General features: G+C 37.8%; 1 protein-coding gene across 3 annotated transcripts in view; it reads left to right on the forward strand.

Moving 5' to 3' along the window:
- Positions 1-24,481, forward strand: part of LOC150074975 (ATP-binding cassette sub-family C member 1-like) — an 889,139-nt gene that overhangs the window by 129,258 nt on the left and 735,400 nt on the right. For all 3 annotated transcript variants that reach the window (XM_090388347.1, XM_090388349.1, XM_090388348.1), the window contains exon 5: positions 18,656-18,784. In XM_090388347.1, the coding sequence (XP_090244473.1) occupies positions 18,656-18,784 (129 nt within the window). The remainder of the gene's footprint in view (positions 1-18,655; positions 18,785-24,481) is intronic.

A 24,481-nucleotide genomic window follows, 5' to 3' on the forward strand; every position in this document is an offset into this window, starting at 1 on the left:
TCATGTCAACTTGAATGTGTTTTTCATTCTTCTTCTACTTTTTATATTATCGTTGTTTTTAAGAAGGAAAAAATATACATTTTTATATATTTTTTACAATGGAGAATTGGGTAATCAGAACAAAACAGCCAAGGAGTGACGACAATAATGTTGCTACAGATACTTCAGAAGCTGGGTTTCAGAAGAAAGGGTAAGAAATGTATCATGTGAAAATTTGGACACTAATGTTATTTCAAGTGTAGTGCAACCACCAATTTCTGTTAGAGAGCAATCATATTCCAAATCAAAAAGAATAGAAAATATCAAGAAGAATTTATGAAGTACTTAGGATGTTTTATCCAGAGATAATGAAAAATACTGGATTATTTTCAAAAGAGATGCCGACGCCATACAATGTCTGAAATCTTTCATGAAGACACATACTGCATTTCCTTTAAAAGCTTTAAGAGCATCATTTCAAGTTTTATATTTAATAGGAAAAAATTTGAAATTGCGTACTATTGCTGAATCTCTTGCTCTCCCTGTTGCTATAAAAATGATTTCAATTATGCATGGAGAAAAGTATAGCAATGATTTAAATACACTGTCTCTATCCAGAGACAGTCTTGCAGCGTATTACAGTTATCACGAACAACATAAAATTCAGTTTATTACATTGATTGAGTCTAATTTTTTTTAATACAGTTAGATGAATTCACAGATATCCAAAAGCTTGCTCAACTTATGTCAGATGAGGGAGATACTTTGGAGGAGGCCGCCTTCGTAACCAGGTGGGCAGAAGCAGCAGTGCGTAGCACATGCTTCATGATTAGACCGGGGTTCGAGCCCATGACCACCAAATACGTAGGTTGCGGAAAGGTCAGGGAATGACCACCGCACATCCCCGGAACAATATGGCCTTAGTTGCTAATGCTCCTAAAAACCAAATAACAACAACAACAACTTTGGAGGATTTTCTATTTTTTAAAACTTTGGAAGGAAGAATGACAGACAAGAAGATTTTTGATGTTATAAATATTTTTTTTCAAGCAAACAATCTAACGTGGAACAAAAGCTTTGTGATTTGTACTGATGTGCGGCTGCATAAACAGGATAAAATAAAGGTTTAAAAGGTTTACAGGAAATATAGTTTTGAGTCATTGCTCCAAATATAGTTTTGAGTCATTTCATTATACAGTACATAGAGAAGCATTAGTAGCAAAGAAAATGCAAACTGATTTGCACAAAGTTTTGAAAGATGCAATAAGTGAGATAAACTTTATTCAAACGTAGAAGCTTAAATAGCAGACTTTTCACAATGCTTTGTAATGAAATTGATGAAGCGCTTCTGTTATGTAAGAAAGTGAGGTGTTTGTCCAGTGGTAAAGTGTTGGCTCGTCTTTTTGACCCCAAACGAGAAGTTTTACAGTTTTTATCGGATAAAAATCAGAAACTTTCTCAATTGTTTATAAATCAAAAATGGCTTGGAAAACTTAGATCCCTTGCTGATATATTTTAAAAACTTAATGATTTAAATTTAAGTCTTCAAGGACAAAGGGAAGCTTAATCTTTGGAAAACTGAATTTGAGCATTATAATACTGAAATGCTCCCATGCTTTTCTGATTTTGTTATAATATTGACATTTTACAATTTAGGGATATCATTGCCACCCACCTAACAATGCTAATTAAGAATTTTTCCAAATGATTTTAGGTATCTCCAGAAAAAAGTTATTGGATTCGTGATCCCTTTGCTTTTGAAATTTCTTCATGTCCCGAAATTACCATTGAGCAAAAGGAAGATCTTATCGACATGTCATCTGACGAAGCAATAAGTGCTCACTTCAAGATTACAACCTGCGAAAAATTTTGGCTTTCTCTTTGAGACAATTTTTTTTTTTTTTTTTTTTTTTTAAATATGAAAACTCCAAACACGAGAGGTATTAAAACCTATAGTACTTAGTACCGTGCTTGGGTTGGAGGTTGAGAAGATGAAAGAAGATATTTGTTGGCATTATACGTGAACTTCTGTAGACTGTAATTTTCAGGAAAGACATACGAAGGTTTTTCTATGAGAAAGTGAGTGGAGAGACTCTGTTAGAGATGAATCATTAATTAACCTAACTGCCTTCTTCTGAATGGAATCTAGAAGCCTGAGAGAGGTTTTGGGGCAATGCCCACTGCCCCTGATGTGGGAACAGTGTTTCATAGTAGGGTGGATTTGTGATTTGTCCAGAGTGAACAGCTGTTTGGAAGAAAAGTAATGGCGAGAGCGAAAGAAAAAACCAAGTTTTTTAGATACAGAGGAAGCAATATTTGTAATGTGCTTGTGCCAAGAGAGTGATTAGAAGTCAGGGTAATCCCCAAAAGAGATATATCAACTTGCCTAGAAATTGGAGTGTCACCAAAGATAAGCATAGGAGCAGAAGAATTCTTTTTGCGAGATATAAGACAAAACTGAGTTTTGGAAGGATTGAAATCAATTAAGTTGTCTTTGGCCCACTGGAGATTGCCATTTAAGGAATTGGTAGCGGATATTTGAGAAGTTGAAGCTGATTGAGCAGGGCAAGGTTTCTGAAAGTGGAATGCAATGTGCTATCATCGGCAAAACTATGGATAGGATTTCTAGTCAATGGAAGAAGGTCATTAATATACAAGAGGAAAAGGGTGGGGAAAGAACTGAACCGTGGGGGACAGCAGTATTAGTGGAGAAGTTAGAAGACAGAGGGCCATCTACCATCACCCTCAGTGAGCGATCAGAGAGAAAATTGGATAACCAATTAAAAAACATTTGGCAAACCATAAGATGGAAACTTGTTTAGAAGACCTTTATGCCAAACACGATCGAAAGCCTATGAGATGTCAAGAGCAAACTGCTTGTGTTTCACCGAACACTGAATTTGTCCATAAATGGTAACATAATCCAGAATATCACCAGTGGATCGACACTGATAGAATCCATACTGGTGATCGTTGATCAGACGGAAGGTTTCTAGGTAGTTTAAGAGTTGGCAGTTAATTTATTTCTCCATTACTCTAGAAAGAGTAGAGGTAATTGCAATTGAACGATAATTGGATGGGAGGGATTTATCACCCTTTTTAGGAACTGGTTTGATTTGAGCAAATTTCCAAGCAGAAGGAAAAACACCTTTGGAATAAGAAAGTGAAGAAAGGCGGCAAAGAACAGGAGTAAGTTCAAGAGCACAGGTTTTGAGAAAAAAGTGGAGAAATACCATCAGGACCTGGAGCTTTCTTAGCATCAAGATTTGACCTCTTTTTGACTGAAGACCATAGGAGGCATTGAATGGGGAGCGTGTTGGGAATGGTGGGAGGTGTTTTACCAAGACCATTAATACATGAGTTGGAAGAAAAATGGGATGCTAGTAGGTCAGCTTTATCCTTGGCTGAAGTGACAACAGAACCATCTGGTTTTGACAGAGGTAGGAGCAGAGATTCGCAAAAAGTTGCAGCCAATAGCTTTGGCAAGAGACCAGAATGCTCGGCTACCATTAAGGCAAGAAGCAAGTTTTCTACTCTTTGCTTGTTCAAAATCTAGTTTAGACTGTAATAACTGCTTTACAATTGTTGTAAGCTTAGGCAGAAAATGAAACTGAAGAATTGGAAACAAGCCAATTACAATATGCAACGTTCTTGTCTTGAACAGCCTTAGCACATTTATTGTAAAACCAAGGTTTAGATAAAGAACGAGATTTTAAAGTGGAGTGTGGGATAAAGGATTCCATTCCTACAAGAATAATTTCACTGACACGATCTGAGAAAACGTTGACATCAGAAGTTTTGAAACAGTAATCTGACAGAAGAAAAGAAGTCTCGCAGGTATCCCATTTTGCATTCTTGTAATGCCAAACAATACGAGGTTGGGAATAGCTCCATAGTTTCAAAGTTGTGATCTAAAGGACCACTTACTTCGACCGTGTACTTGGAACGGTTGTTTTGAGAAAAAGATCAAGCGGGTTGGCTGTATGGTTAGGATTGTTCGGTATCCTTGTAGGTAAATGAACAAACTGTACAAGGTCATTAGTAATTGCAAAGGCCTCAGCATCTCGACCAGATGTGTTGGTGTGACTAGAAAATGGAAGTCAGCTGGACTTGTGAACATTAAAATCACCAACGAAAATTACCTCACTATTAGGAAAGTTGGACTGGAGAAAGTCAAGTTGCAAAGAGAGGAAGTCAAAGAGGTCCAAGTGATTAGTGGAGTTGGGAGAACGGTATAGACAACAGATGAATTTGATACAGAGACAACAAGACTCTGACAGGGAACATTGGAACGGACATTAGCGCAAGTACCACCTTTGAGCTGAAAGGAATCATACAGTGAATAGTTTGGGCAACTGAGATGAGCAGTAGTTGAATCAACTGATAACTGAGATTCTGTCAGAAAAAGTACATGGGGTTTGGCATACTGCAAGTGGAAATGGACGTTGTTGAGATTAGAATTGAGACCACGTATATGTGTGACATGAACTAGAAAGTGTTTGGGAGATTTAGATCTTTTCGCAGATAAGCCTACTCTATTAGTTTGACATTTCACGGTGTATTCAATAGTAAGAAAAAGTGGGGCGGGGACATGCAAGAATATACGCAGATCCTTGACATAACGTGGCCTCGACAATTCCCCCTGCATCACACTACTCGGACTCTCTCCAGTCACTATCTGGCAGAGTAGAGGTAGCAAGATTATACACTAGCTGATCTGAAAGCCTCCTAAAGAGTTACAAATAGATTAGGTCCGGTGTAATAACTAGCGGCCGGCCTGTGAACACCGTTTTAGAGTTTTAGAGCTGTACCCTCGAAATGTAAGGAAGATTGGATCGCGCCACGATGTTCGTCGTAATCTCACACTCATCAGTCATACTGCATGATGGAAGAGAAGGGGGAAGAGTTGACCAGTGTTTGGGAGATCTAGATCTTTTCGCAGATAAGCTTACTCTATTTGTTTGACATTTCACGGTGTATTCAATAATAAGAAAAAGTGGGGGGGGGACATGCAAGAATATACGCAGATCCTTGACATAACGTGGCCTCGACAATTCCCACTGTATGCACACTACTCGGACTCTCTCCAGTCACTATCTGGCAGAGTAGAGGTAGCAAGATTATACACTAGCTGATCTGGAAGCCTCCTAAAGAGTTACAAATAGATTAGGTCCGGTGTAATAACTAGCGGCCGGCCTGTGAACACCGTTTTAGAGTTTTAGAGATGTACCCTCGAAATGTAAGGAAGATTGGATCACGCCACGATGTTCGTCGTAATCTCACACTCATCAGTCATACTGCATGATGGAAGAGATGGGGAAAGGGTTGACCGGAACTTAGTTCTGGAGACTAAACATGGGTTCCACCACTTCAAGCCTCCAATAAGCAAAGTGGTGGTATTGCACCGGTTGTTGAGAGTCATCTACTACCTAGTATTGCCTGGTAACATGGCATTCCTCCATGTGGTGTGGGTGCCACACCTTACGTTAGTTCACACCTGGGTGGTCACCTACTGTGTGCTTTTTCATGGAGGTTATACTCAGGATTACTAACAGTCCCATCTACGTGAAGGTGCAAGCACAGGATTTGGCTATCAGAGACTGCCCGAACTTCGCTGAAATTGGGTCCACTTGACTAGAATGTCAGCGTTTTAGACTCCCACTTAGCAAGTACAGCTTGTCTTGCATATCTGAGAGGATGTCTGTGACAACCTCAATACCATCAAGTATCCAGAATTATCAAAAATGGCGCCTCCGTAGCCAGGTGGGAAGAAGCAGCAGTGCATAGCACACGCTTCTTGATTAGACTGGGGTTCAAGCCCGTCACCACCAAATATGGAGGATGTGGAAAGGTCAGGTAAACCACTGCATATTCCCGGAGCAATATGGCCTTTGTTGCTAATGCTCCTAAAAACCAAATAACAAACAAACAAACAATTATCAAAAATGGCGATACAAACATTACTGTCTTTCGGGTCTACATATTTATGTGACGTTGGCTTCTCAAAATTAACAGCTATATAAACAGAGATTTGTAATTTCAAACATTGTGCCAAAATATGAACAAAATATTATTTGTTATCAAGGCTTGGCTTTCTCATTAATTGTTTTGTTTTGTAATTGTTCGTTTTTTATTGTTTTGTAATCTTAATTGAAGAATAATTTGATCTGATGTTTTTGCTGTATTCAATTAAAATAAACATTTTTTTTCCCCCCCCTCTCTCGGTAATCGAATAAAATTTTCTACTACATAATTTATAAAATGCTATTTTTCTTCCCTAAAAATCTGGTCATCCTACCTTGGGGTTTACATTGAGGAATCATTTACTTGTCAATTTTATATTTAATAAAGGGGGTTGCGAGCAAAATACGTTTGCACGCCATGACCCAGGTTGTGGAACCTAGAGATTTTGTATACCCAATTCTATGTAACCTGAAACATAAGGTTGGGAGATAGGGAGGAGAACAAGCAAAGGACTTTTAAAATACATTCATTTCATGGTGATATACATAATTTACCTGCTGTAGAATGCAATTCATCTATTATACATTAGCATTAGTAGAGGCATATGATGCAAGAAAGCAAGCTTATGCAGCATCAGCCAAAAAAAATAAAAATAAAAAAATCACTCCCATTTTCACCCCTCCGTTCGTTCCAAATACCTGTCCAGCTCAGCCTTAAATTTATTTAAGCTATCAACTTCCACAACAAAAGATGGAAGTTTGCCGCTGGCTAAAGGCAAACTTCCGCACATCTATCCTACATCTGTCTTTCCTCAATTTGAATTTATGCCCTCTCAGGTGATTATTCTCAGCCAGAGGAAGAATCCCATCAGCATTGAGTATGCTCAAACCATTCAAGGCTTTATACACCTCTATTAGATCACCTCGCCAGTGCCTAGTCTCCAGACACTGTAATTTGCAAAATTTAAGCCTTTCTTCACAAGAGCAACTATTTGTTCCATTCACTAATCTTGTTGCCCTTCTCTGTACTTGTTCCAGCATCTCTACATCTTTCTTGAAATGAGGCCTCCAGACCTGTATACAGTACTCAAGGTGTGGCCCGACCATTGCCTTATACAAGGGAATAATCACCTCCTTATCCCTGCTAGAAAAATTCCTGTATATCATTGACAAGACACCATGAGCTATTCTTGCAGCCCGCCTGCACTGCTCAGAGAACTTCATATCTGACTGCACAATTACCCCAAGGTACTTTTCATTCTCTACCACTGTCTTGTAGTACCACAGAATTCATACGTTGCTCTGGGGTTGCTGTTTCCCTATGTAGTATTTTACATTTATCAATGTTAAACTTCATTTGCCACCTCACAGCCCATCTGCTCAACCTTTCAGATCCTGTTGCAGCAGCATAGTGTCAGTAGTGTCCTTAACAACCCTGTCAACCTTTGTATTGTCTGCAAACTTGGGCATTAAGCTTGATGTACCATCATCAATATCATTTATAAATACTGAAAACAACAATGGACCGAACATTGAACTCTGAGGGACTCCACTAATAACATTAGTCCACGATGAGCAGTGTCCATTGATTACTACTCTCTGTCTTCTCCCCCTCAACCATCCCTTTATCCATAGCAGCAATTTGCCTCCAATGGGGGCACCTCCGTAGCCAGGTGGGAAGGAGCAGCAGCAGTGCGTAGCACACGTTTCTTGATTAGACCGGGGTTCAAGCCCGTCACTACCAAATACGGAGGATGTGGAAAGGTCATGGAATGACCACCGCATATCCCGGAGCAATATGGCCTTAGTTGCTAATTCTCTTAAAAACCAAATAACAACAACAGCCTCCAATGCCACACTGCTCCAATTTGTGCAGCAGTCTTCCATGTGTAACAGTATCAAAAGCCTTTCTAAGATCCAAATATATAATATCAAAGTTATTCCCTGCATCCAGTTCTTTTTTGACTGTTTCATAGTATCCAATCAAATTGGTCAGGCAAGACTTTCCCTTAACAAAACCATTCTGTGTCCGAGCTATGACTGAAGTCTTGTCTAGATGATCCTGCAGTGCTTCTTTGAACAGTGCCTCCATTAATTTTCCTGCAACAGAAGTTTAACTCACAGGTCTATAATTACTTGTCAGCCTTTGATCCTCCTTTGTGAATTAGGGTCTCATTTGCACATCTCCAGTCTATGGGTACCTTTGTTGAGTCCAAGGAAGCTCTCATAATTATGTCTAAGGGTTTGCTTACTTCCTTTGCTGCCTCCTTTAATATGACTTGATAGATCCCATCCACCCCAGTTGCCTTTCTTGTGCTTATCTTCAACAATTTCTCCTCCACTTTACTCTCAGTTATTACAAGATTATCTAGCTTACTGCCAGAGTAGAATACACCTCTGGCATACCCCTCGCTGAATAAGTCCTCATGTGTGAATGTCGATGCAAAATATTCATTTAATTTGTTAGCCACTTGAGCAGGATCATCAACAGTTGAACCATCGATACCAAGTGGACCAATCTGATTTATCCCCTTCCTTCTAGAGCTTACATAAGTAAAGAACTCTTTGCTGTTTTTTTTGCATACTTTGCCAAAGATTTCTTGTAATCTGCCTTTGGCTGCCTAACCTCCTTTGTAACTTGGTTACAGACCAGCTTATATCTATCATAGGCTTCCATGTCGCCCTTTAATTTATATGTATCCCATGCATTTTTCTTCTCTGTCATATGTCTCATTAGTTCATCTGACATCCATTTAGGCCTAAACCTTGAACAATATTTCTTAGTATGTAAAACCTAGTAGCTTTCAAGATAAGTTCTTTGAATTCTTCCCATTTTGAATTTGCTGTTGGTAACATCATCAGTTGGTCCCACTATATAGAATTTAAATACCTTCTCAGACCATCGTAGTCGCCTTTAAGAAAGCAAAAACCCTTCCCCTTACCGCTGATGGTAGTTACTTCTTTGAGTAAATCCCACTTCAGCACACTGTGATCACTGCCACTTAGTGGTTTCTTAATCTGTAGATTCTTAATGCACGAAAAATCACTACTGATAATCAGATCAAGAGTATTACTCCCTCTAGTTGCCTCCCGAACATGCTGATGTAGAAAACAATCATCCAATAAATACATAAAAGCCTTGCTAGTGTGTCATCGACTAACCCACAAATTCCAGTCAATATCTGGGAAATTAAAATCCCCCATTATAAAACTCTGATTTACTACCCACTTTATTTCCCTGTACAGTTTCTTATTATACTCATCAGAGTTATTAGGCCTATAGCACACATTCCTACTCTCAATTTTGATCTCCCAATGCTTATGTCACACCGAACTGACTGGACACTGCACTGTCCAGCGATGTCGACTGGCTTCCTTAGATTGTGTTTCTTAATTAATAGCATAACCCGTCCTCCCTTCCTATCCTGTCTATCCTTTCTGTACACATTGTACACCCCACATTCCAGTTCTGAATTCCTTATATCTGTGTGACACCACGTCTTTGATATCCCAACAATATTTGCCTTTGATGTTTTGAGCAATACCTCAAATTCATCAAATTTATTTACCAAACTCCTAGCATTGGTGTACACGCAAGTATACATGCACCTGTTTCTATTCTTAGCTACCCTAACACAACCCATGTATTTACTTGTACTGCAATGACTCCCAGCAGTCTCTGAAATATCCTGCATCTAGTTTTCCTGGCTGCTGCTCATTCCAATAGAAGCAGTGCAAGAATCACTTTTACCTCTGCCAGTGGCTACTGTTAATCTATTAGTCCTTGTATCCCCCAAGCTAGCAGTTTTCCGACCCACCTAACACTGGCTCGATAGCATCAGCAAATATTCTTGCACCCTTTCTATTTAAGTGTATCCCATCCCTGTTGAAGCAGTCTGTCCTGTTAACAAGTACAGACCAGACTGAAAAAAATTCTACTCCTTGAGCCTTGCACAATCTTTCCAGGGCAGTATTATCAGAACCATTCTTGAATATTGGTTTGTTCACACTATTGGCCTTGAGTTTTGCCTCTACAAAGATAAATTATTTATCATTCGAAAAGTGTATTAACCAGAATTTAATAAATACAAAATTAAGTTATTGATGCATTTGCACAAATGCCTAACAGACATTATAAATCAGGATATTATAGATATTATAAGCATAATCATAACTAGTATATGATTGTGCTTATAACATCTATAAAAGAGTTTCATACATATGTTTATTACTTTTGGTATAGTACTTCATGATCATATCCAGATGTAGATGACCCCCCCCACCTCAACTATTCCTTGCTTCTTTTGATAGAAAAATTGAATTAAGTGATATAAATGAGAAAGAGAGTGACGAATTGGGAGGGGAACTAACCACTGAATGAACTCTAACCTTGTTGTTTGACCTTTATAAACAACATTTCATTCTGTGATCCTTTGGATTACAAATATTGGAACATTTATGCCAAAAATATTGGCTATCAAAAAGTTTTTTTTAATGTAATGCATTCTAATGAAAGATGTTGCTAATAATCAAATTAAACTAAAATTCAAAGATTGTATACGAAGATATTGTTAATTCTTATTTTTAAATAACAGTTTTTCTTTTACTGATTAACAATAATTACTCATCTTTAATTTGGTAATAAAATATTTTCGAAAATTTGACTTATCCGAAAGATATTTGAGAATATTAAGTGTTAGTAGTATTAGTTTAGTATTCTTTTTTAAAAAAATCGTTATACTGCTTTGCATACTTTAAATCTTTATATGCATTTCCATATGGAAATAGTTTTGGTTTTTTAATGCAAACAATATACAGTAAACCCCCGCCATTCGCGGGGGTTACGTTCCTGAGAAATGTCGCGGATACTGAAAACGCGAATACTGATTTATGGCACCCATAGTAATAAAGGGGTTCCGTTCCAAAGTATGAAATATATAAGAAAAACTAGTCTAAAATTTTGTCTACGTATGTATTATATGTACATAGAAGTACATAGTGAAATGCAAGCATATGGCATCGAAATGAAAATAAGAAACAATTTAATATTAAATGTAATATTTATTAGAAATTTCAAACGAATGCCTTTGCTAGCAAAAAAACTTATCCCGCCAGTGCTATCACCAGTTTCGCTAAAGTGTTTGTTAAGGAGTTTTGCCTTTTCACGAATGATGAGTGAACTTAACGGAATTTTATTTTGAGTTCGGTCTGCTATCCACAGATTTAAAGTTTTTTCCCTTCTTTTCTCATTTAAAATCACAAGTTACAGAGCAAATTTTTGAAGCAATTAGAGCGTTTTCACGGACACTACAGCGGATTTTTCTTCCAATTTCTTGATTGATCGTACCATTGACTCATTGATTTTATAATGTTTTGCCACTGAGGAGACACTTTCACCATTAAAAATTTTATCTAATAACTCAATTTTATTCGCTAATGTCATCACCTTTAGCATTAGCATTAGTAGAGGCATTTGATGCAAGAAAGCAAGCTTATGCAGCATCAGCCAAAAAAAAAAAAAAAATCCACTTCCACTTCACCCCTCTGTTCGTTCAAAATACCTGTCCAGCTGAGCCTTAAACTTATTTAGGCTATCAACCTCCACCACAAGGGATGGAAGTCTGTTCCACCAACCAACCACCCGCTGGCTAAAGGCAAATTTCCGCATGTCTATCCTACATCTGTCTTTCCTCAATTTGAATTTATGCCCTCTCAGGTGATTTTTCTGAGCTAGAGGAAGAATCCCATCAGCATTGAGCATGCTTAAACCATTCAAGGCTTTATACACCTCTATCAGATCACCTCGCTGGTGCCTAGTCTCCAGACACTGTAATTTGCAAAACTTAAGCCTTTCTTCGTAAGAGCACCCCTTTGTTCCATTCACTAATCTTGTTGCCCTTCTCTGTACTCGTTCCAGCAGCTCTACATCCTTCTTGAAATGAGGTCTCCAGACCTGTATACAGTACTCTAGGTGTGGCCTGACCATCGCCTTATACAATGGAATAATCACCTCCTTATCCCTGCTGGAAAAATTCCTGTATATCATTGACAATACTCCATGAGCTACTCTTGCAGCCCGTCTGCACTGCTCAGAGAACTTCATATCTGCCTGCACAACCACCCCCAAGTCCCTTTCATTCTCTACCACTGTCAGTGTAGTACCACAGAGTTGATACGTTGCTCTGGGGTTGCTGTTTCCCATGTGTAGTACTTTACATTTATCAATGTTAAACTTCATTTGCCACCTCTCAGCCCATCTGCTCAACCTTTCCAGATCCTGTTGCAGCAGCATAGTGTCAGTAGTGTCCTTGACAACCCTGCCAACCTTTGTATCGTCTGCAAACTTGGACATTAAGCCTGATATACCATCATCACCTTCTTTGATATTTTCACATTTCCCTTGTTATTCATAGCCATATTTTTGTACGGGTTAGAAAGAACTTGTCCACAATAAAGTCACTTTCTTCTGTTAACACACTCGTTAACAAAGTAATACTCGTTAACAAAGTAATAAATCTACTGCAAAACAGTAGATTTATTACTTTTGTAAGCATATCAATTTATAAATTTATTCAATTTATAAGCATATAAATTAAAAGCAAACGACGATGACAAGCACATAACACATACTGAACAAGGATTAGCGAGAAACATCCACGCTCGCGATTTTTTCACCCCTCTCCCCCCACCCACTGCATGCTGTTTTGACCGAGAAAGATAATTTTAGCCATGCCCATGTTTTTTTATGGTGGAAAATGTTCACGGCACTTTAAAATTCACATTTTTTTAGGTTTCATTTTATATTAAATCAGCGATCGCGAAACCCCGAATACAGATACCGCGAATACTGGGGGTTTACTGTATAATCTTACTTTTGCCAGATTACTTTTGGTAAAGATTTCAGTTTGGTAAAAAGTATTTGAGAATAGAAAAGTTATGAAACAGTTGCTTTGTTATGTTTGAATTAATGAGTTTGATTAGTTTATTTGGCGAGACTGTGGATTTCCTAGTAGTATTGGGAAGTATAGATTTTTATGGTTGCTTCAATCAACCAAATTAAATTAAAATTAATATTAGTAGTAGCAAATGATGCAAGAAAGCAAGCTTATATGCAGCATCAGCCAACAAACAAACTCCTCACATCACCTATCCATCCCCTCTCAGAATTTATATAGTTCTTTATTAAAATTATTCAAACTACCCACTTTTGCAACATCATATGGACATTTTTTCCAACAGTCAACTGCCCACTGGCTGAAAACAGTTTCTGTCCATCTATCTTATGAACATTGTTCAATTTAAATCCATGACTCCCCACATGTCTGTTGTCTGAGCAAGAGGAAAGGATGCCATATTATTTAAAGTATGTTAATCCATTTAAAGCCTTAAACACCTGTCAAATCCCCTTGCAGGTGCTTGGTTTTCAGGCAATGCAACTTGCAGAACTGACGTTTTCCTTGGAAAGTGTACCCCTCTTGTTCTCCTCACTTACATACTTGAACTTGAAGGAAAGGGATGAATCAGATTGGTCCACTGGATATTGATGGTTCAACAGTTGAGGATCCTGCTCAGGTGGCTAACAATCTAAACGAGTATTTTGCATCTACATTCACGCATGAGGAGTTATTCAGGAAGGAGAATGATGTAGGTAAAGTAAACATTGGCAATGAGCTGGATGATTTTGTAATAACTGAGAGGAAAGTGGAGGAGAGATTGTTGAGGATAAACATAAAAAAGGCACCTGGGGTGGATGGGATCTATCCAGTTATATTAAAGGAGGCAGCAAAGGAAGTATGCAAACCCCTAGCCATAATTATGAGAGCTTCTTTGGACTCAGGGGAGGTACCCATAGACTGGAGATGTGCAAATGTAACCCCAGTTCACAAAGGAGGATCAAAGGCTGACACAAGTAATTATAGACCTGTTAGTTTAACTTCTGTTCCAGGTAAATTAATGGAGGCACTGGTTAAAGAAGCACTGCAGGATCATCTAGACAAGAATTCCGTTATAGCTCAGACGCAGCATGGTTTTGTTAAGGGCAGGTCTTGCCTGACCAATTTGATTGGATACTATGATGTAGTCACAAAAGAACTGGATGCAGGGAATAACTTTGATATTATATATTTGGATCTTAGAAAGGCTTTCGATACTGTTGCACATGGAAGACTGCTGCACAAATTGGAGCAGTGTGGCATTGGAGGCAAATTGCTGCTATGGATAAGGGGATGGTTGAGTGGCAGAAGACAGAGAGTGGTAATCAATGGACACTGCTCAACGTGGACTAATGTTATTAGTGGAGTTCCTCAAGGTTCAGTGTTGGGTCCGTTGTTGTTTTCGGTGTTTATGAATGATATTGATGATGGGATATCAAGTTTAATGTCCAAGTTTGCAGATGATACAAAGGTTGGCAGGGTCGTTAAGGACACTACTGACGCTATGCTGCTGCAACAGGATCTGGAAAGGTTGAACAGATGGGCTGAGAGGTGGCAAATGAAGTTTAACATTGACAAATGTAAAGTACTACATATGGGAAACAGTAACCCCAGAGCAACGTATCAACTCTGCGGTACTACACTGACAGTGGTGGAGAATGAAAAGGACCTGGGGGTAATTGTGCAGGCAGATATGAAGTTCTCTGAGCAGTGCAGACGAGCTGCAAGAGTAGCTCATGGTGTCTTGTCAATGATATACAGGAATTTTTCTAGCAGGGATAAGGAGGTGATTATTCCCTTGTATAAGGCAATGGTTAGGCCACATCTTGAGTACTGTATACAGGTCTGGAGGCCTCATTTCAAGAAGGATGTAGAGCTGCTGGAACGGGTACAGAGAAGGGCAACAAGATTAGTAAATGGAACAAAGGGTTGCTCTTACGAAGAAAGGCTTAAGTTTTGCAAATTACAGAGTCTGGAGACTAGGCACCGGCGAGGTGATCTGATAGAGGTGTATAAGGCTTTGAATGGTTTGAGCATGCTCAATGCCAATGGGATTCTTCATCTTTCTCAGAATAATCACCTCAGAGGGCATAAATTCAAATTGAGGAAGGACGGATGTCGGATAGATGTGCGGAAATTTGCCTTTGGCCAGCGGGTGGTTGGTTGGTGGAACCGACTTCCATCACTTGTTGTTGAAGTTGATAGCCTAAACAAATTTAAAGCTCGACTGGACAGGTATTTTGAACGAACGGAGGGGTGAAATGGGAGTGGGTTTTTTTTTTTTTTTTTGGCTGATGCTGAATAAGCTTGCTTTCTTGCATCATATGCCTCTACTAATGCCAATGCTAATGCTCACTGTTTTTGTTGGCCTAAATATAGTGATATAATCATCTCCTTATTCTTGCTGGCAAAATTCCTATATCACAAAATCCCATTGTCCTAGCAGCCTCCCTGCATTGTTTTGAGAACTTTGTTTGATTTCAGTTCCCCAGGTCTTTTTCATTTACCACTACCCTGAGTGTTGGTACTATGTTTGATATGTTACTCTGGGATTACTGCTATCCATATGAATCTCTTTGCATTTGTCAATTAAACTTCGATTTACAATTCTTAGCCCATCTGCCTAATTTTTATAGATCTTGTTTCAGTAGCATCCCATAATTACTGTCATTAATCACTTTGCCAACCTTTGTGTCATCTGCAAACTTAGACATTAAACTTGATATATCTTCATCAATATTATTAATAAATACAGAAAACAAGAATGTGCCCAGTCTGAACCCTTGGGGGGCTCCACTAATAACATTAGTCCAAGAAGAGCACTGCCCATTGATAACCACTCTGTCTTCTCCTACTCAACCACCCCTTTATCCATAGCAGTAACTTCCCCCATTGTCACACTGGAAACCAGTGTGGCAAGGGGAAATTGTACAGCAGTCTTTTGATACCACTGCTGTCAAAAGCATTTTCTGAAATGTAAGTATAGGCGGGCCTCGATTAATGTGATTAATTCATCCCGCGAGTGCATCACGCAAAACGGAAACGCGTTAATCGAATATCATAACCAATAGAAAAAATTATAATTGATCCTTGACCTTCTGAAATGTCCATAAAGAATTTTAAAAATACCTTTTAAATAACATTTAAAAAAAAAAAAATAACTGTATAAGGTAATGTAAAAGGTAATGAAAATAATTATGGAATTAAATGTTTATTGCATAAAACAGAGGAACTGTGTGCCTCGGAATATTTTAAATTTTCGAAGGAAACACAGCGATACTCGACATCTGTCGGACACTGCGCGAACTACTAGCTCGAGGTAGTTCACAGTTTCAGCATTTCTTATTAAGTTGTTTGGATCTAACTACTAAACGAAACTGTTAGGTATTTCTTTTGGTCTGGGTGTGCCTTGAAAAAATTACTGAGACATTAAAGGTGCCATGAACCGAGAAACTTTGGGAACCTCTGACATAAAATACACAATGAAGAAATTACTGTTGCAGATATATTTGAACAGTGTTGACTTTCTCTTTTCATCAATCAACCGGTGAAATACCACCACTTTGCGTATTGGTGGCTTGAAGTGGTGAAACCCATGTTTAGTCTCTAGAGCAAAGTTTCCGGCACTCCCCCCCCCATACTTCTCCTTCAACCCGTGCATGGTACTAAGTACTATAGGTTTTGATACCTTTCTTGTTTGGATTTTTTCATAAAAAAAAAATCAATTTCTGATAGCCGACAACAATCTTCTCTGGGCCCTGGCAAAATAAATATTGCAGAGAACATCAAACCTTTTGTTTGAGGTTCTATGCGATACGAAAGATTTCATCGAATTCTTTTACTGTTATCTCCTTCGCGGTAACATTTTCATCTGGCTCATTTAAAAATTTGAATTTTTAAAAATTTTTAAAAATTTGAATTTTTAAATGCAAGTCTGCATTGACTTTATTAGCAGGAGACAAACACGTTTTCTTCCAATGGGCGCCTCCGTAGCCAGGTGGGAAGGAGCAGCAGTGCATAGCACATGCTTCTTGATTAGACCAGGGTTCGAGCCCGTCACCACCAAATACGGAGCATGCGGAAAGGTCAGGGAATGACCACCGCACCGGAGCAATATGGCCCTAGTTGCTAATGCTCCTAAAAACCAAATAACAACTTCTTCCAATGGTTGATGGAACACACCGAGGCGGGCAGCAGGCAAACGTTTGTTTATTGACCTTACGACTCGCAGTAAGCTTAACACGCTATTCAAATCTTTTTCAAGTATCGCATAAAAAAAAAAAAAAGATCGCATTAACTGGAAATTTGCTTCGTGTAAAGTGAAAAGTGGTATCATTTTTCAAATAGCGTTAACTGAATATTGCATTAATCGAACTCGCGTTATGCTAGGCCTAGCTGTATATGATGCTAAAATTATTTTTTTGCATCATAGTACCTAGCCAGATTAGTCAGACAGGATGTTCCTTTAATAAATCCATGCCATGACCACAGAAATTATATTTAGAAATTTTCTCCTTAAATGTTGACTAAAAATTTTAATTATGCCCATATACACCTGGTCGTCGACTTACGACCTATGCGACTTACGACCGGCCGCACTTACGACCACAAAAAAAAAATAATAATAAATTAATTAATTGATGAAGGGAGGCCTGAAGACAGCACCAGGCACATACACCCGGTCACTCTCTCTCACATACACCCAGTCGCTTTCAAGTATCTGTTGCGTGTGGTGTATTAATTAAAATTCTACTTAAATACGTATAAAATGTTTAGTAAAAGGAAAATGACTTCATCTACATATACGCCAGCTAAAAAGTCAAGGAAAACTATTGATTTAGAGTGTAAAATGAAAATTATCCAGCAGTATGAAGGCGGAAAGAAAGTGAATACGATAGCATGTGACTTGAAGTTATCACATTCCACGGTATTGACGATACTTAAGGACAAAGAAAGAATTCGGGAAGCTGTGAAAGGTTCTGCACTTATTAAGTCTACAATTTTAACCAAACAACGACAGGAACCCATCCATGAAATGGAGAAATTGTTGTTTATGTGGATGGAAGATTTAATACAAAAAAATACACCCATGAGCCTTCACACAGTGCAAGCAAAGGCTAGAAGTTTGTTTCAGTTTAAAATCACGCGCCGGAGACGATTACACAGAAGATTTTCAGGCTAGTACTGGGTGGTTTAAGCGTTTTTAAAAAAAGATTTTCTTTGCATAATGTCTCTATAAATAAACATTTCCTACCTCAAACCAAGAACATGGCCCTGACGATGCAGAACCCAGCACAAGCAAAGATTGAAAATTGATTTTGTAAATTTCATTTGTATTAATTTTTACATTAATTTTAGATTGTATTTTTGTGTTTACAGTACATTATGTACAATATAATTATAGATTGTAGTTTTGTTTTTTTATAAACAGTATGAATAATAAACCAATTAAAATGTAGAGAACGTTTGAATTTAACCTCATAGAGAGAGAGAGATAGCCTAGGCGTAGAAACGAAGGTATATTCAGTATCGCTGAGTAAAAGATAAAAACATTACTGTATTTAAAATGAAAAATAAAAGATTATAAAAATAAATCATAAAGATGATAAAAAGATTAGAAAGGTTAAAAAATACTGTTAATAAATATATGGCCGACATACGACCAGATCGACTTACGACCTGTCAGTCAGAACGGAAGTCGGTCATAAGTCGACGACCAATTGTAGAGCATTCTGGTTATAATCTTTATTATAATTCTTTATTTTCATTTGTTTTCTATAGAAGATAATTCAAGAAGAATTTTTCTTCATTCTCTGTATGATATCGTATCCTGTCATTGTGGCTGAATTGATTTTGTCATGTTTTGCTGATGCTGAACCAGAATATCAAGAACACACTGTGAGAGATGAAGTAAGTTATATTTTATTGCTAGTGATTTTAACCTTATAAAACAGTAACATTACAATTACAAATTATATTATGCAAAATAAAAATTTAGCAGAGGAATTGCATCTGTGTTGGTGAACGACAATTACATGTAATGTGTTAAAATTATTAGTAGCAAAAACAGGTTCACATATACTACTTGTATACTCTAGGAATATAGTAAATAAATTTGCCACTCAGATATAGGGGATGTGGAATTTGAATATGGAGAATACATTTACAGAAAGGACAGACATAATAGGAAGGGTGGAGTATGCTCTTGCTTAAGAAGCACATAGACTCTAAGGCAGTGCTAATGGTTGATATAGGTGGACACTGTAATGTTGAATCAGTTTGGTGTGACATAAGCACTGGAAAAACAAAAAAGAGGGTAGGGATATGTTTTAGGCTAAATGACTGATGAGTATAATGAAATCTATACAGAAGATTGCAGTGCACCAGTAAATCAGAATGTCTTTTAATTGGGGACTTTCCAGATTTTGATTGGAACTTCGGGGCTAGCCACTCACACAATTGCAGAATCTACTCGGATTTATTTATTTATTGACTGTTTTCTACATCAGCATGTTAGAGAGGCAAGAAGGAAAAGTAATGTGCTTGGTCTGATTATCATCACTAACTCTTCATGCATTAACATGAATTGATATAGATTTAAGTGAAGATGTAACTACTGTCAAGGTTAAAGAGAAGGGATTTTGCTTTCATGAAGATGACTATAGTAGTCTTAGTTTTTAAATTTCATTTCATTCTTTTCAGTAGGACCAACTGTAATGTTATCACATGCAAATTCTAATGAGGAAGCATTCAGAGAAGTAATTGTAGAAGCTACTAAATGTGTCATACTAACTAAGAAAGTACTTTTCAAAATTTAGATCTAAATGGATGACAATTGAACTGATGAAACTAGTGGCAGAGAAAAAATTCATGGAATGATTTTAAATTTTTAGGGAACACAGAAACATAGAGTAATTACAAACTGGTCTGTAATCAAATGACAAAGGGGTTAGGCAGGCTAAGGCAGATTACTAGAAGTCTTTGTCTAAGAATACAGAGAAAAGTAGCAAAGCATTATTTGTTTATATTAAGACTAAAAGGATTAAAACTATTTGTTGACTGTTCATCAATAGTTATGAATGTCATAACTGTTGATGTTCCTTTTCTGGTTTGCTGATGAACTGAATAAATATTTTGCATCTGCATTCACACACAAGGAAGTGTTTGTGATGGGTGTACCAGAAGTATACCATCTGATTTGGGAGCTGAATGATTTTGTGATAATTGAGACTGTAGTTGAAGAGAAATTATTGAGGCATCTGGGGCTAATTGAATATAAGCTATTATACAGTGGCGGACAAAAAAACTGCATCACTTGTGAATTTTGCAAAAAATGTGTTTTGCACTGCATTGTGGGTTGCAGAAATGTTCGAACTGCATTTGTTAGATGGAATATATATATATATATATATATATATATATATATCTGTGAATGAAATCCAATAAAAAGACTCCACCTGATATACCTAATGACCATAAATATCTTCCCAAAGGGTAAAATGCATAATCAATGGAAATACGAGAAATCATGCAAATGGCAATTATGACAACCAAACATACATTTTATTGCATTTACGTGTACAAACTGAAATGACAAGTTAACATAATAGTATTATGTGCCGTAAATCAGCAAAATAAGTCCTCAATATTTTGTTGTTCCACCTCGAGCTACAATTACAGCCTTTTCAACTATCTAGCATAGAATTAATCAACTTCTGATATACAGTTGAATTAATTAATCAATCAATTAATATACAGTTGCCCAATTTCATGGTACCACACCCTTACATTGCTCTCCTGAAGCTGAACCTTACTTGTTGGCTTCTTCTGAGCAATTTTAAACGACATTATCTATCAGCAGTTTTCAATAGGGTTCAAATCTGGACTGTTGCCATGCCAGTCCAACACTGTAATGCCAGCATTTCTGAGGTATGACTGCATCTTAAGGGACAAAAACGAGGGAAAACATTGATGTAAGTGTGTTTTAAGCTATTATTTTCTTGTGAGACAAGAAGAGAAACTCATCATTAAATCTAAATAGCATAAAGCTTACTAATTTTGCTGTGTGGCAAGGTGCTGAGTCCTGTTGAAAAATGCAGTTTTGGACGTCTGTGTGGTGATCCCTAATAATGGGTTTTGGACACTCCTCCAAGATAGCAGTTTAGGTTTCTGCATTCACCATTCCATTAATAAACTTAATTTGCCCCACCCTTTTGTTTGTTATGCATCCTCAGACCATCTGATCGGCAGGGAAATTTACAGTCAGTGTTATGCAGTCAAGATGGTATGCCTCCGATTGTTGTTTGCTGTCGTATTGCTTCACATCCGAGCCATGCAGGTTGAATTTCGATTCGTCAGAAAAGATGACAATGTCCCATTGCTCTTTTGTCCATGAAATGTGCATTTTAGCCCAAGCAAGTCGCTTCTTCCTCATTTGTTGGGTCAACAAAGATTTTTTCTTGGGCCAATAGCCATGCAGACCACATTCCGAAAGCTGTCTTTGGATAGTTTGTGCACTTGTTTCAACACCAGAGGCCACCTCAAAGGCTAGTTTTAGATCAGGACACTTTAATTTCAGCACCTGGGATACTGGTGACAGCCTATTTTATCAGTGATAGCATGTGTAGAAAGCCCTTACTGGGACAGAGCAATAGCTACACTTTTTTTTTCTTGGTATCAACTGAACATATGGAGCCATGCTTACACCTTCGCAGAACAGGATAAAACCTGGAAAGACACATCTTGGCCTTGATGCCCTTGTGTCTTAAAACCCTTAATCAACAACGGTACTAATGAGCGTGTATACCCTTCCAATGGTGTATTTATAGAAACAGCTGATGCAATACCTTGCAATTACTGTCTGATGCAATAGCTTTGCTTTGCGACAAACAAAATGACTGTAATCAAATAATATCATACCTTCCTTTCACTACAAATGTTACTTTTTTTTTAAGGTAATGCAGTTTTTTTTGTCTGCCACTGTATTAAAAGTAGCAGCAAAACAGGTATGCAAACCTCATAGGAAAACCCCCTGATTTAGAGATGCAAATATCTCTCATATTTAGCTGTTATAACTTAGTAACAAAGGAACTGGATCCAAAAATAGTATTGACATTGTGTAGTTAGTTTTAGTAAAGCTTTTGATACCGTTCCAAATCATGAAAGACTTCTATACAAATTGGGGCATTGTGGAACTTACAGGCAAGCTACTACTTTGGATTAAACAAATGGTTGAAGGGCAGAAGGCAGAGAGTAGTTATTAATGGGCACTGCTCTTTGTGGACTAAAGTTATTAGTGGACTTCCTTAGGTTCAGTGCTGGGCCCTTTATTTTTTTCAATATTTATTAATGATATTGATGAAATCACATCAACCTTAATGCCAAAGTTTACAGATAAAACAAGATTTTCAGAGCATTTAACGACCCAAGTCAAGATATGGTGGTGCTGCAACAAGAACAAGAAAAATTAGCTTTCTGAGCTGAGAATTGGCAGTTGAGGTTTAACATTGAAAAATACAAATACTGCATATGGGAAGCAGTAATCCCACAAAAATATGCCAATTGGATGGTATTCACTGAAGGAGGAAAGGATTGGGAGAAAGAAAAAAAAAAAAAAAAAAAGAGACCACTGGAGTAGGTTAATTGTACATTCCGATGTGATGATTTGTGAACAGTGTAGGCAGGGTCTGTTTGTGGCAAGAGAAAAGAAGCAGTATTATTCAAGGACACATAAGGGTATTCTTACCATAAAGGGCTTCAGTTCTGCAAATTGCAGTGTTGCAAGGAGACCACATTATGAATTGTTTAAAGCAGTGTTTTCGAACCTTTTTCGATTCGCGACCCCCTTTTATAATAGCCAAGTAACCCGCAACCCCTGCCACATTTGCATAAAAAGGCATTTTTAATAGGGTAAAGAAAAAACATTAAAACTAGATTTTTCAGAATATAATTCTAACCTAATATTTATGATGGTTTTACTTGCATCTGGGAAACCAGCTTAAAAATTCACGGCTGAGTGTTTGTTAAAGCCAACCTCATGTCATCATCAACATACAGTCTGTTTCTTGCCTTTGTTTTGATATGAAGAAGTGTTTGAAAATCCACTCTCGCAGAGATACTAGAGGCAAATGGAAGTGAAATTCGAAAGGTAAGCATGGTGATATTTGGATATGACTGATACATAGCATGCCAGAACTGAGTCAGCAATTTTTTGTAAAACAAAAAATTGCTGACGAGGAATCGTTCCTCAGATCCAAGAATTCATCCTGTACTTCATCAGGAATGCTGGCTACATTCAGGGAAGCAGAGAATGGGTTTTGTACCAGTGCAGCTTCTTCTGTGAGCTCAGGGAAGTACTGCTGAAATTCCTTTTCAAAGGATTCAAGGTGCCCAGTAATCTCCTCCTTCAGATTCTCATCCAGTTCACCTTCAGATTCCTCTGCAGAGTTTTTCAAACATGGAAATGTTTCCAAAATTTACTTTCCGACACCAGTTTTGCAGCTTGGATACAAATGCCTGAAGATTGTCTTGAAATTGGAAATTTGCATTTCCTTTCCCTGTAGTTTCAGGTTCAGCTTATTTAGCTGGTCTAAAATGTCTGCTAAGTAAGCAACACTTTTCTTCCAAGCTTCTTCATGTTGGCTTAAAATCTCTTAAAGTAAGCTACTCTTAAGCTACAAGGTCATGTTTCCTTGCACTTCCAGGAACAACTTGATTTCAACTCAAAGACACAATTGACAACCTTTCCATTTGACAACCAGTGTACAGCAGTGTAGAAAAGAAAAACCTCGTGATCAGAATTCATGTCTTTACAGCGTTTTTAAACAGACAGGTGTTGAGGGCTCCAGATTTGATGTAATTCACAATTTTGATCAGAGAATCAAGTACTCCTTGCAGAGGAGCTGGAAGAGTCTTACTGGCAAGAGCATATCGGTGAATCATGCAGTGAATGCCCTTTGCTTGGGGAGCAAGTTCTTTCACTTTTGTCTAAAAGCCCAACTTTGACCCTAGCATAGCTGGTGCTCCCTCTGTACAACCCCCCCCCCCCAGACAGGGCTTCAGTCTTTTTCCACTGTAGTCCTCCAGTTTCAAAAAAGGTATTTATCTTCTCCATAATATCTTCACCTTTTGTAGTAGTTTCAAGTGCACTACAAAATAGGAACTCTTCTTTGATATCATCTGAATGAATATATTTCACGAAGACAAGCAACTGAGAATATGAACTTACGTCTGTTGATTCATCAACTTGAAAAGAAAACAATGGAGAAACTTTGATTTCATTCAAAACCTGCTCTTTCATGTCTATGGACATATCTGAAATATGCCTCTGAATAGTATTATTGGACAGAGATATTTGTCGCATCTTTATCTCACTGGCTTCCCCAAGAATTAACTTCACCATCTTCAACATGCAGGGTTTGATGACTGTTTCTCCAATCGTGTAAGGATTTTTTTGTTTGGCAGTTTTCAATGCGACTTCATATGATGCTTGCACTGCTTCTGTGCTCTGTTGCTGAAAACTTCCTGTAGGATCAAGTCTCTGACATCTGAGACCAGTTTCGTGGTGTCGAAAGAACTCCATCCTTTTTAGTATGTTCTGAATGCTTT

The sequence above is a fragment of the Mastigoproctus giganteus genome, chromosome 14, assembly GCF_048544385.1.
Source record: "Mastigoproctus giganteus isolate SK-2022 chromosome 14, ASM4854438v1, whole genome shotgun sequence".
Taxonomy (NCBI): Eukaryota; Metazoa; Arthropoda; class Arachnida; order Uropygi; family Thelyphonidae; genus Mastigoproctus; species Mastigoproctus giganteus.